This window comes from Trachypithecus francoisi, unplaced genomic scaffold, assembly GCF_009764315.1.
Source record: "Trachypithecus francoisi isolate TF-2019V2 unplaced genomic scaffold, Tfra_2.0 Lachesis_group10, whole genome shotgun sequence".
Lineage (NCBI taxonomy): Eukaryota > Metazoa > Chordata > Mammalia > Primates > Cercopithecidae > Trachypithecus > Trachypithecus francoisi.
The window spans coordinates 25,662,453-25,674,781 of record NW_022681455.1 but is presented as its reverse complement, the minus strand read 5'-3'; the positions used below and the strand labels follow the sequence as shown (position 1 = coordinate 25,674,781).

Genomic DNA, 12,329 nt, shown 5'->3' with positions numbered 1-12,329 from the left:
TTGGGAGGCTGAGGAAGGTGGATTGCTTGAGGCCAGGAGTTCGAGACTAGCCTGGCCAACATGGAGAAACCCCGCCTCTATTAAAAAACAAAAAAATAATTAGTCAGGTGTGGTGGTGCGTGCCTGTAATCCCAGCTACTCCAGAGGCTGAAGCATGAGAATTGTTTGAACTCGGGAGGTGGAGGTTGCAGTGAGCTGAGATGATGCCACTGCATTCCAGCCTAAGTGACAGGGTGAGACTCTGTCTCAAAAAAATAAAAATAAACCAGAACTATACCAAATGATTTAGCCAAAGAAAGGCACTCTCAGCCATCTGTCCTTCCAAATTCATCACAGCACAATACCCCCAAGAAGTGGTCAAAGGCAATAGGAGAAATCTGGAGACTTGACATTTCAGATGGTGGTGGAAAAGTCTTCCTAGGGCTCCTATGAGCACCTCAAAATGAACATGTCTGAAATCAAACTCATTATCTCCTACTCTGGACACTAATGATGCTGGAAACTGCTTATCTCCAACTCCTTTCAGACAGCAAGTCAGTCTCCTAAAATCTACCTCCTCCACAGTTCCTGACCACCTAGTCATGACTGCAGTAAGGGTCTCAGAATCTCTCACCAAGACTAAGTCCATGACCTCTAACCCATCAGCCCACTGTCACCTCCATAACCACATTGACTCTTCCAAAACTGCGAGACTCATCATGTCTCTCCCAGTCTATGAGTTGCAGTCATTTTTGAATAAACCCAAAATCATAGCATGCCATTCAAGGTCTTTCACTTTTTTTTTCAGTGTGACTTCTCAGCACATACCTAAAGATCCAATTATCCCTAATATCTTCATCTTTTACATCCCTAGGATTGTGTATCTATTATTCTTTTTCCTGGAATGCCCTTTCCCTATTGTCCTCCTGGTTATATTCGACTTATCCTCCAAAATACAGTACCCTCTCGATGCTCCCACACCTCTGTATTCTGTATTATAATCATTTTGGTCTATTCACATATTCAACAAATAAATACACATAGGAGTACCTCTTGTGTGCTACTAGGTGCTAGACAGAGATGGTCCTTGCATTTCACAGGAGTTTGCAATCCAGTGGAGGTCACGGACAGATGTCATAAATCAAATTCACACACAATGCATAGGATCATGGATTCGGAAGCACACAAAGGTTTCAGGGAGGAGGGCATCCCTGAGCTGAAACTTGAAGGCATAGGAAATAAGACCCCTGAAGTAGAATGTACAATACAATCCATTGAGATGAAAGAAGAAAATAGAATTTTCACTTCTACTTACAATGTGTGTTTCAGTTTGTGTTTTAGATTATACACACTAAATGGACTATGTAGTTTAACAAATATATGTTTATTAAAGGGTAATCAAAATTTTCTTCTTGGAAACACCACCATGAAAGTTTAGAGCTGCTGAGATAAAGAAGAGTGAAAACGGGGAGAAAAAGACAGTGTACGCATAAAGAACAGCATGGAAACCTGAGAAAACACAGCCTGTTCAAGGAACAGCAAGGAGGTGGAATGTTTGGGACAAGGGAATACGTGGAAGAGCTCACTGCGCTTTGAGTTCTTCACACAGCTCCTATCTTATCAGAACTCGAAACAAGCACAGGCCACTCCTCCCTCCCCTAGAAGAATTGTGGGAAATGGGCATCTGAAATTGACTTAAGAACATATACACCTGGAAAGAGACTGGAGAATCATATACCCAAAGATTTAAAATAACAACCTGTACGTGGTAATAGGAGTGATATATATTCTTCTTATTCTTCTCTGCATTTAAATTTTTTTCTACAAAAAGTCTGTAACACTTTTTTTTTTTTTTTTTTTTTGCTACGGAGTTTCGCTATTACTGCCCAGCCTGGAGTGCAATGGAGCAATCCCGGCTCACCGCAACCTCCGCCTCCCGGGTTCAAGAGATTCTCCTGCCTCAGCCTCCCTAGTAGCTGGGATTACAGGCATACGCCACCATGCCCAGCTAATTTTTGTATTTTTAGGAGAGACGAGGTTTCTTCATGTTGGTCAGGCTGGTCTCGAACTCCCGACCTCAGGTGATCCACCCGCCTCGGCCTCCCAAAGTGCTGGGATTACAGGCGTGAGCCACTGCGCCCAGCCAAGTCTGTAACACCTTTTAAATATCTTGAGGGAATCTTAAGGGAAAACACAGAGGTTTTCACGTGGACGGTCGCCATTTTGAATTGATCAGAGCAGAACTCTTGTGAGCACTTGACTTTAGAAGAAAGCAGGTGCAGGAATTTATTCTATCCCAGCCTAACTTGACCACTGAAAGGTCCAGAAAAATCGTATCAGGCATAATATGTCACTCTGTTGAAAGATATATGATAGGCAATACTTAATAAAAACAAAAATTCCATTTCAAGATAAAGGTCAAATTCAACCTTTAAAATATACAAACTATTCCTTTTGAGAACCATGAATAGAAACCCAGGCACCTTATTTCCACTCTATCCTTCACTCTTTCTCTTGGGTCTAAGTAATTACCTATACTTTCCCTTTCCAGACTCAAGGACAACTCCTTATATAAATTAAAAATCTGCCGCCCACTTTAGCCATCCTTATCCCCTGACCAGCCAGGCAAGTCCTGCCCTAAACTCATTCTCAGGACCTCTAGAGGCATCTTCAGAGCCTCTGGCGTTTGCTTGGGGTGTTGGAAAGGTCGCAGCCTCCCAGAACCGGATAGGTCACTCACTCCAGCAAAAGATGCAGACTCCACAGGGTCGGGGAGAGAGAAGAGGGCCTGCTGGAATCATGTAAGAAGTGTGTGCGTTGTGTGTGTGTGTGTGTGTGCGCGCGCGCGCGCGTCTGTGAATAACTTCATACTGTAAATTCTGGTAAAAGTTCAGGTTTGTCTGTAATTCAGCAGAAGCAGAGGCTTCCATACAAACCTAGCAACAGCCTCTCTACATCAAGTTTTACCTGCTAACAGTCACCAATCGAAGGGCATACACAAATTCCTTCAAAGTATTATTAGCTAAAAGGAACAACAGAGGGGCAAATTCCACACACGGAGACGAATGGGTGCTTAGAACTTCCGCTTGTTGACAGCACCGATTAAACATCATTTTGTGAGCTGTAGGCTGTGTAGTGTGCCAAGAATGGTACAGTAGGGAATATAGGTCACTAGGGCTCAAAACACATCTGCACACAGACGCACATACCTTGTTACAATACAACATGCTACCCACATATACATGCTTAAACGCTAGGTTTTCAGAACACTCTCCCATCCTATTTCAGCTCTGCCATTTTAACCCTCCAGATAATTAAGTTAAACTCCAAGACTTAACCAGCCCTGCCCCCACCACCACCAAAAAGAAACCTCAAGGTACTCAAACAATGGGTCACCTTGCACAGGGTAACACACACAGGTTCCCTAAGAGATCTCCGGTAGGGAGAATCGGTAGGTTAATCATTATTAAAATAAGGCTTTTATCATTAACCCTCTATTTCCTGTCCCGAGTCTGCGTCAGCGCTGTAACCCTTTCGCTCCCAGCTGACTACACTAAGCCACGCCTTGCCAGGCCCAGTCATTTTACCAGACTAGCGCCCACTCCCCGAAGTCTGCGTGTCAGAAGATCACCTCCCGTGGGACATTTTCAGGAAGGCGCCTGACACGTGCCGGAGACGACCTACTGTGCGCTCTCCACCTGTCCTTCCGATAGGCTTTCCCGGACTTTCCCGAGTTTGGGGCAGTGGGCTGGGCGCCGTAAAGGGCTCCCCTCGCTTGCAGAACTCCCAAGTCTAAGATGGCCCGCCCCCTTCTTCCACCAACCTGGAACCCTGCGTCTGGGCAGGAGGAGGTTCCCAGGGCTCACAGTCGAGGACTCCCGATTCCTCCCCCTCCACCGACCTCCCGAGGACTCCCGATTCCTCCCCGATGCCTTCCCTCTCTGCACTTGGCTCTAGAGGCGGTCGAATGGGAACAAACTTCCCAGCGCCCCCAGTGACCCTGCCCAACACCACTCTGCCCTAAGGGGCGCCGAGACTTCTTGGGACCTACGGGAAGGCAGAGGTGGGAAGAAAGGTGGAGGTGAGGAGTACCCAGAGGAAGATGGAAAACCAACAACCGCGCGAATCTTACCTATCAACTCCCTGGGAACATCAGAGCTCTCCTCGGTCATGGTTGCCCTGTAGGTGCGGGGGTTATTGCAGGTCCAACTCTGATTTATGGCCCCCTGCCCTTCCCCGAACACCTTTAATTTTTTTAGCGAGGCAGATGCAGCTTGCAAATGGGAGTGGGCAAGAAAAGCGGGGCGGAGATACAATTTTGCCGCGCGCCCCCCGCCCCACCAAAAAAAAAAAAAAAAAAAAAGAGTTGCAATGCGAGGCGGATTTGCTGCTGCTGCTACATGACGCCTCCTCGCAGTTCCCGGCGGCGGAATAAGGAGCGGACAGGATTACGAGCCGGCGCGGGTCCCCGGGCGGCTGTGGCGCCTGCTCCTCCTCCCGGCTCGCTGGTCCCCGGCGGGGCTCGGGCCGGCGTAGATCCCGCCCAGTCTCCGCGCCGCACCTACAGCCCTAGGTGAAAGCGGAAGGCGTGGGAGAGGGCGGGGAGAGCGGCGCGGGGCGGGGGGAGTAGGTTTTCCTAGCGCTCCTGCCGGGCTCCGGCTGGGCGGGGGCAGCTCTGGCCCTCCTCCTTCTCCTTCTTCTCTTCCTCGTGCTTTTCCTCCTCACCTCGCGAGAGCCGGCCTCCGCACCGGTGCCAGGCCGGCCTCCGGTGCCCGGGCGCTGGGTCCCCAGCGTGGGGCTCACCCCCAGGAGAGACGCTGCGCGGTGCTGCGGTGGCGGCAGCGGGCACCGCGCCCCTCCTCGCAGCCTCCCTCCCAAACCGCAAAAGCCCTGCGTCTGGAGAGGGGGCGAGTGAACGCGCAAGAGAGCCCGGGAGCCATCTGCTGGCTGCGAGGGAGGAGAGCCTGCTGAGCCGGGCTTTCCGATTCCTTGTCCCCACCTCCGGGCGGGCCAAGGAACCCGGAGGACAGGAGACTGCAGATTTTGCAGACCGGTCTATACGGAAGCTGGTTCTTTTTGGGACCCTCTTACGCACTTTTTGTTTTTCAGCCCTCCCGGTGACATGTCATTTCATCAGCGCTATTCTTCATTTCTGGTGAGCTAGGCGAAACCTGTGAATACTAATCATGCGGTGAGAAGACACTTTTTTGTGTGCGTTCAGCGGGTGCTCTGCGGCCGCACTTCGCAATCTCAGCCATTCCCGTTGAGAGCGCCTTGGAAAATGCCTTTCACTCAAAAAAGTCTCTTTTATCCTCGGGGCACATTCGGGAAGCTGAGGTTTAATCACTGGAGCCTATGTAAGCCTGCGGATAGGTCTGATCCTACCTGGGCCCAGACTCCCTATGACTTCCCTGAGCTCCATCCCCAGAGGTTCAACTTCAGGGCCAAGAATACTTTGCCTCAATCGCTACTTTTTAGCCTAGGGCTAGGAATGTCCCAGACTGTCTAATCAGGTTCTGCTTTTAAAGGACAGAAAAGGAGGAAAGGAAAGGGAATCCATACACTTGGCAATCTAATTTTAAACACTGCTGTTGACCTTGGATCCCTTAGAATAATCTTCAGCCCCACAGCCAGGCCTTACCACTAAGGATTTGCCAATCTGGCCCGATCCCACCCTCCTTAACCTCTCCCACTCTCCACTCTATTACAGCCAGACTCACTGCTTCCTCCTTCCTCGTAAGGTTATCTGATTCTTATCTATGTTTTCAAGCCCATCCCAACGGTCTACCTTCTTTGTGAATATTTTCCAGGGATTGTCAGATTACTGTGCCTCTAGAATATGCCTAGAATATCCCTATGCCTCTAGAATATGTATTGCCTGAAACACTTTTCTAAGCCCAACCATACAGTGTCTTGTTTCATTGCTCGTCTATTTGTCTGGTTTTACTATCTAACTCTTGCATTGTCCCCTGAGTTTGGATTTTTTCTGCCCACCTAGACTGTAGGTGAGTTGAAAGTGGGAATTTATCTTAGACTTTTGAACTTCTTCAACAGCCTACTTCAAAGCAGGTGTTCAATAAACATTTGTTAACTGATTTTAGAGCTTTGGACCTCAGGCCTCCAACCATGCATTTCAAAAGTGGGCAATTTCTTTAAGCTAGACATTTCCTTAATGCATTAAATATATTTTTTCTGCAATAAATGGAAATTAACATCTCAAACTGTCTTTCATTCAACTGGGTGTGTTAAAGAGGACTTTTCTGGCACATACCAATGAAGTTTCAGAAATGCCCTGAAGTTTCCAAACCATGTGATAACTTGTGAAAATAAGAACAAAAGTTTGTCTTTTTTTTTTTTTCCTGTGGCCTGGGTGATGGAAAGAATAAAGGGAAGGCTGTATGGCAGTTCTGTAATTCAGTACTCTTTGGCTTCTTTTAAAGGAAGCTGGGGTTTCAATAAAAGAATCATTTTCACTGCAACAGGATCCTGATTGGCTCCTGCATCTCTGAAGAAGTGAATTCAAAGGAATCTCCTATCACAACACTGAAAAATGACTGATTTTGGAAATCAAAGTCATTTACTTCTCGGTTGCAAAACTCAAATATATTTCAGAATAGCAAGCAGAGAACTCCCGGGAGCACTGTTTGTAAAGCTGTAAACCCAACAAGCAGTAAACATCCCCAGCACCGTAAAACCATGGTGCTAGCTTAGACAATACAGTTTGCATTTTGAGATGTGTGCTTGTTTACTGAATCTACCTACCCCTCCTACTGCTACTGCTGCAAAAACAAACTTTTCTCACTCCATCCCTCCAACTTCTTCAAATTCATGCCTGTTTATATAGTCTTGAAGAAAAGAGTGATCAAACCACTACATGAAACTGATTGCATTACATATGTGATTAGCCATAGCTTCATCTAAGTAAGTATTTACATGTGGCTGTATTTAAGCCATAAAACTAGTACTGATAATCTGAAAGCTGTTAGTAGGATAAAACTTTTTCAGAGAATCCCTACTGCATTTGAATCTGTAAAATGTTAAACATTTAACATATAGTGAGTGGCAACATTATTTTGAAAAGTTATCCCTGGATTTTTATTTTTAATTCTGAGCATATATTCACATCTATATAGTACATTTTGTAATGCATTATGGTCAGAAAACACTCTGAATAAAAAAGTTTGCAGAAAATAGTGTCTCTAAAATGACCCAACATACTATCGTTAGACCCATATCATGTAATGATTAAACCCATGGAGACAAAGCAAACAAAGAAGATAAGAAGAAATCAACATTCTAACAAAAAAAAAAAATCACAAACTTACGTAGGTCAGTTTCTGATCTTCTCTACTACATTCAGAACTGGTTTTAAAATGGAAAGATATTCAGAAACGTGGGACCCACCGGCATTTTACTCCCCAAGTAATGATTTTAAGGTTACCTCCCACCCCCAGTAACCACTGGGGAAGAGGCCTTCTTAAGAAAGTGTGTTTTTCAACTTGGTTAATAAAGATCTTTCAGGAGAGTATGCAATGTGAACTAAGTTTGCAAACACCTCTAAGAAAACTTAGTTTATCTCTGACTAGAAGACAGTGGAAGGTAAATGGCTATTAAACAGTACTCCTTTAAAGTATTGACAAATGAAATTATATGAGACCTGAGATTTGCTTGAAAATAGCCCATGGGGATGTTGGGGGTGGAGAGGATTGAGTAGTGATATAGACGAAATCAGAGTGACCCTCTGTTGATTTTTGTTGCAGCTGGGTATGAGATCCATGGGAATTCATTGCTTTCACTTTTGTATGTGTTTGCAATGTTTCATAACAATAATAAAACAGAACACATCCTTAACACATATGACTGAACAAAAAGGAGGAAAACCAACTCAGTCATTAATTCAGAACACATCTGTTTGAGTGTGCCATAATTAGAGCTCCCAGTTTTACAATGGTTTTCCAACTTCAGAACACTTGAACACTTCAATAGATAACATGTTGTCTTGATTCAAAGAAACATTTTCTCATGTTAAAGTTAATGAAATCTGAAGGCATTTTATAATTGGTATACACAGTTAAATCATGCTTCTCACACCCCATCCCCAACACAAATGCAAAATACATTATGAAATCCGTGATTCATCTGACAATAAGTGACCTGTGACAAGTGAGGAAATAAGGGTTTGACATATCGGAGCTACCCAGTGACTCCTTGGATAAAAAGTATAATTACTATATCTTTATCACAATGAGGAAATAAGTTCACATTTGTGGAGTGACTTGCCCAAAGTCACAGCCTTAAGAGTCAAAGATTGAACTCAGAATTTGAGATTTCCAGGTAAATGTTCATTTTACTGTAGTTGTTGTTGTTGTTTTGAGACAGGGTCTTGCTCGGTTGCCCAGGCTGGAGTGCAGTGGCACACGATCTTGGCTCACTCCAACCTCCGCTTTCTGGGTTCAAGTGATTTTCTTGCCTCAGCCTCCCGAGGAGAGTAGCTGGGACTATAGGTGTGTGCCACCACGTCGGGCTAATTTTTTTTTTTTTTTTTTTTTTTTTGAGACGGAGTCTCGCTCTGTCGCCCTGGCTGGAGTGCAGTGGCCGGATCTCGGATCACTGCAAGCTCCGCCTCCCGGGCTCCCGCCATTCTCCTGCCTCAGCCTCCCGAGTAGCTGGGACTACAGGCGCCGCCACCTCGCCCGGCTAGTGTTTTCTTTTTTTTTTTAGTAGAGATGGGGTTTCACCGGATTAGCCAGGATGGTCTCGATCTCCTGACCTCGTGATCTGCCCGTCTCGACCTCCCAAAGTGCTGTAGAGACAGTGTTTCATCATGTTGGCCAGGCTGGTCTCAAACTCCTGACCTCAAATGATCCGCCAGCCTCGACCTCCCAAAGTGCTGGGATTACAGGTGTAAGCCAGGACGCCCGACCCATTTTACTATAATTTTTATGCTACTCTACAGGCTCCTAGACTAGGTTCCCTAGGAAGCATACAGGTGACCAGGGCTTGGCCCCACTCACCTACAAGGAGCTCCTTCTCTAGGAGGATGATCAAGATGAGCTTCGATCGCCCTGCAACTAGCCCAGTACCAGCCACATAGTAGGTGAGGAAAACCTCCTTTAGAAGGGCCAATTGAGCCAAGTCCTTTTATAAAATAATAAATACAAAATATGCTAGATGTCAAAATGTGTTCAGTAAGTGCTATAGAAATTTGTAGGAGGGGGAGAGAGGAAGCACTAAAATGTGGAAAGGTTCTTATATAAATTGACTCGGCAAATATGAGTTGAGCACTTACTATTTGCCAGAGGTTATAATGGTAAATTATGTAGCTGCTTCATGCAACCCTCATGGAGCAGTCTAGAGGAGAAAGAGAGCAAGACCAAGACAAAAAAAAAAAAAAAGCAACATCTTTTATAATTTAATCTTAGAAATGACATACCATCACTTCTGTTCTAATTTACTGGTCACATGGATCAACCCAGGTCAGTGGAGGAAGGTAACACACAAGAATGTGAATACCAAGAGCTGGGGATCATTGAGGACCATCTTAGAGAATGGCTAAGGAAGACAGAGAGGGAAAAAAATGGCTAATGGCTAATGTAGAGAAAGTAAAGGATCAATGATTAGAGTAGCTGGGAATCAGGAAGGTAAGATGTCAAGTTGAGAAGTTAAGAAAAAAATATTTCAAGAAGGGAGAAAGCGTTAACAGTGTCCTGTGCTGCTACAAAGTCAAATTTGATAAGGAATAGTAATGCATTACTTGAACTTGGTAATAAAGGAGGTAGTGTTTTCTATGGAAAGATACAGTTTAGTAAAATGACAGAGAAGATAAAGTGCCATGGGTTGAAGCATGATCAGGAGATGGAAAAGATGAAGGGAAAAAGGGAATACACATGACTCTAGAATTTTGAGGGTGACAAAAAGGAGAGAAGTAGCCAAAGGCCTCCATAGAAGACTTTCTGTTAACCCTGGAAGATTTAATACTTACATTTATTTCTGCCACTTTCCAATGAGAGGAGAAGAATAAAACATACATCAAGTCTCTAATGTAAATTGTGTCAATATTATTACTTGCTCATTACTTGTAACAAATGTACCACACTGATGCAAAACAATAATAGGGGACTCCGCCGGGGTAGGAAGCATATGGAAAATCTCTGTGCTTTCTGCTCGATTTTTCTGTAGACCTAAAACTATTCTTAAAAAAGAAGACTGCTCTTCCTCTCAATTCCATATTGAACTCAATTTGGAAAAGGCAAGTCCGGGCTCAAAATGGAGGCATGTGATCCAAAGGAACCAGAGCACTTCAGAAACTGTTTACTGGTGTTCTGAGCTTTGAAAATACAGACGATAGTTTAAGAGAACATTTTGAGAAATGGCACATACTCACAGACTGTGTCATAATGAGAGACTCCCAAACAACACGTTCCAGAGGCTTTGGTTTTGTGACTTACTCATGTGTTGAAGAGGTGGTTACAGAGACATGTCCTCAACCACACAAGGCTGACAGGTGTGTACTGGAACCAAAGAAAGCTGTTTTTAGAGAGAATTCTATAAGGCCTGGTGCCCATCTAACTGTGAAGAAAATCTTTGTTTGTGATATCAAGGAAGATAGAGAAGAATATAATTTGAGAGAGTACTTTGAAAAGCATGGCAAGGCCAGGTGCAGTGGCTCACGTTTGTAATTCCAAATGTTTTGGGAGGCCAAAGTGGGTGGATTGCTTGAGCCCAGGAGTTTGGGACGGACCAGACTGGGCAACATAATGAAACCCCGTCTCTACAAAAATTGCAAAAATTAGCCACGCATAGTGGCACGTGCCTGTGGTCCCGGCTACTTGGGGGGCTGAGGTGGGAGGATTACTTGAGCCTGGGAGGTAGAGGGTGCAGAGCCAAGATTGCACCACTACACTCCAGCCTGGGTGACAGAGTGAGACCCTGTCTCAAAAAAAGAAAAGAAGGAAAGTGAGAAAGAGAGAGAGAGAGAGGAAAGAAAAGTATGGCACTATTTAAACCATAGACGTTATGGAAGGCAGGCAGTGGAAAAAAGAGGGGATTTGCTTTTTTTAAATTTACTTTTATTTATTTTTTATTTTGAGAGAGGATCTCCCTTTGTCACCGAGGCTGGAGTGCAGTGGCCTGGTCATAGCTCACTCAACCCCTTGGGCTCAAGCAATCCTCCCACCTCAGCCTCCCAAGTAGCTGGGAGCAAAGACATGTGCCATTACACCCAGCTGATTTTTAAATTTTTTATAGAGATGGGGTCTCCTTATGTGGCTCAGGCTGGTCTCAAACTCCTGGGATCAAATGATCCTCCCACCTTGGCCCCTAAAGTGCTTGGGAGGCGTAAGCCACTGCACCTGGCCTTGCCATAACTTTTTAGGATCATAATACAGTTGCTAAAGTTGTAATTGTCACAGAGGAAACTTTGGAGGCGGTGGAGGTAATTTTGGTGGAAAAGGAGGCTATGGTGGTGGAGGCGCTGGCAGCAGAGGTAGTTGTGGAGGAAGTGATGGTGAATATAATGGATTTGGAAGTGATGGTGGCATCTATGGTGGTGGTCCTGGTTATAGTAGAATAGGGGGCTATGGTGGTGGTGGACCAGGACATGAACACCAAGGTGGTGGATTTGGTGGCATTGGTGGAGGATGTGATGGTTGCAATGAAGGATGAAATTTTGACAGTGGTAACTATGGTGGTGGTGGGAAGTATAATGATTTTGGAAATTATAGTGGACAACAGCAATCAAATTATGGACCCATGAAAGGAGGCTTTCTGGGTGGAAGAAGCTCAGGCAGTCCCTATGGTGACGGTTATGGATCTGGTGGTAGAAGTGGTGGATATGATAGCAGAAGGTTCTAAAACAGCAGAAAAGGGTTTCAGTTCCTAGAAGGAGATAAAGTGAGGAGTTACCAGGAAAGCAGCACGTTACTTTGAGACAGTCGGCTCAAATGCATTAGAGGAACTGGAAAAATCTGCCATAAAAGGAACAATTATCTGTAGTTAGAAAAGTTACTGCAGCTTAAATAGGAAACCCTTCTTGTTCAGGACTGTCATAGCCACAGTTTGCAATAAGTACAGCTCTTGATTAATGCAATGTAGTGTCAGTTAGATGTACATTCCTGAGGTCTTTTATCTGTTGTAATTTTTTCTTTTTCTTTTCATTACATCAGGTGTATGACCCTGTAAATTGTGGTAGTGGTACCAGGAATAAAGAATTAAAGAGTTTTTAACTTTTCAAAAAAAAAGAAGCCTAATAATGTATACGAAAATGCATAAAGCGGCCAGGTGCGGTGGCTCACGCCTATAATCCCAGCACTTTGGGAGGCAGAGGTGGGTGGATCACGAGGTCAGGAGTG

The 12,329-nt window shown here is 44.8% G+C and overlaps 1 protein-coding gene across 10 annotated transcripts in view; it reads right to left on the bottom strand.

The window, feature by feature from the left end:
• The window catches only part of CARMIL1 (capping protein regulator and myosin 1 linker 1), a 347,932-nt gene extending 343,072 nt beyond the window's left edge, over positions 1-4,860 (bottom strand). For 9 of the 10 annotated variants that reach the window (XM_033216407.1, XM_033216412.1, XM_033216416.1 and 6 more), the window contains exon 1: positions 4,112-4,860. In XM_033216407.1, coding sequence (XP_033072298.1) covers positions 4,112-4,151 — 40 coding nt within the window. In that variant the 5' untranslated portion in view covers positions 4,152-4,860. Of the gene's footprint in view, positions 1-1,029; positions 1,202-4,111 lie in introns of all 10 variants that reach the window. The other variant, XM_033216414.1, reaches the window with a different exon arrangement.
• Between the last annotated feature and the right edge of the window lie 7,469 nt (positions 4,861-12,329).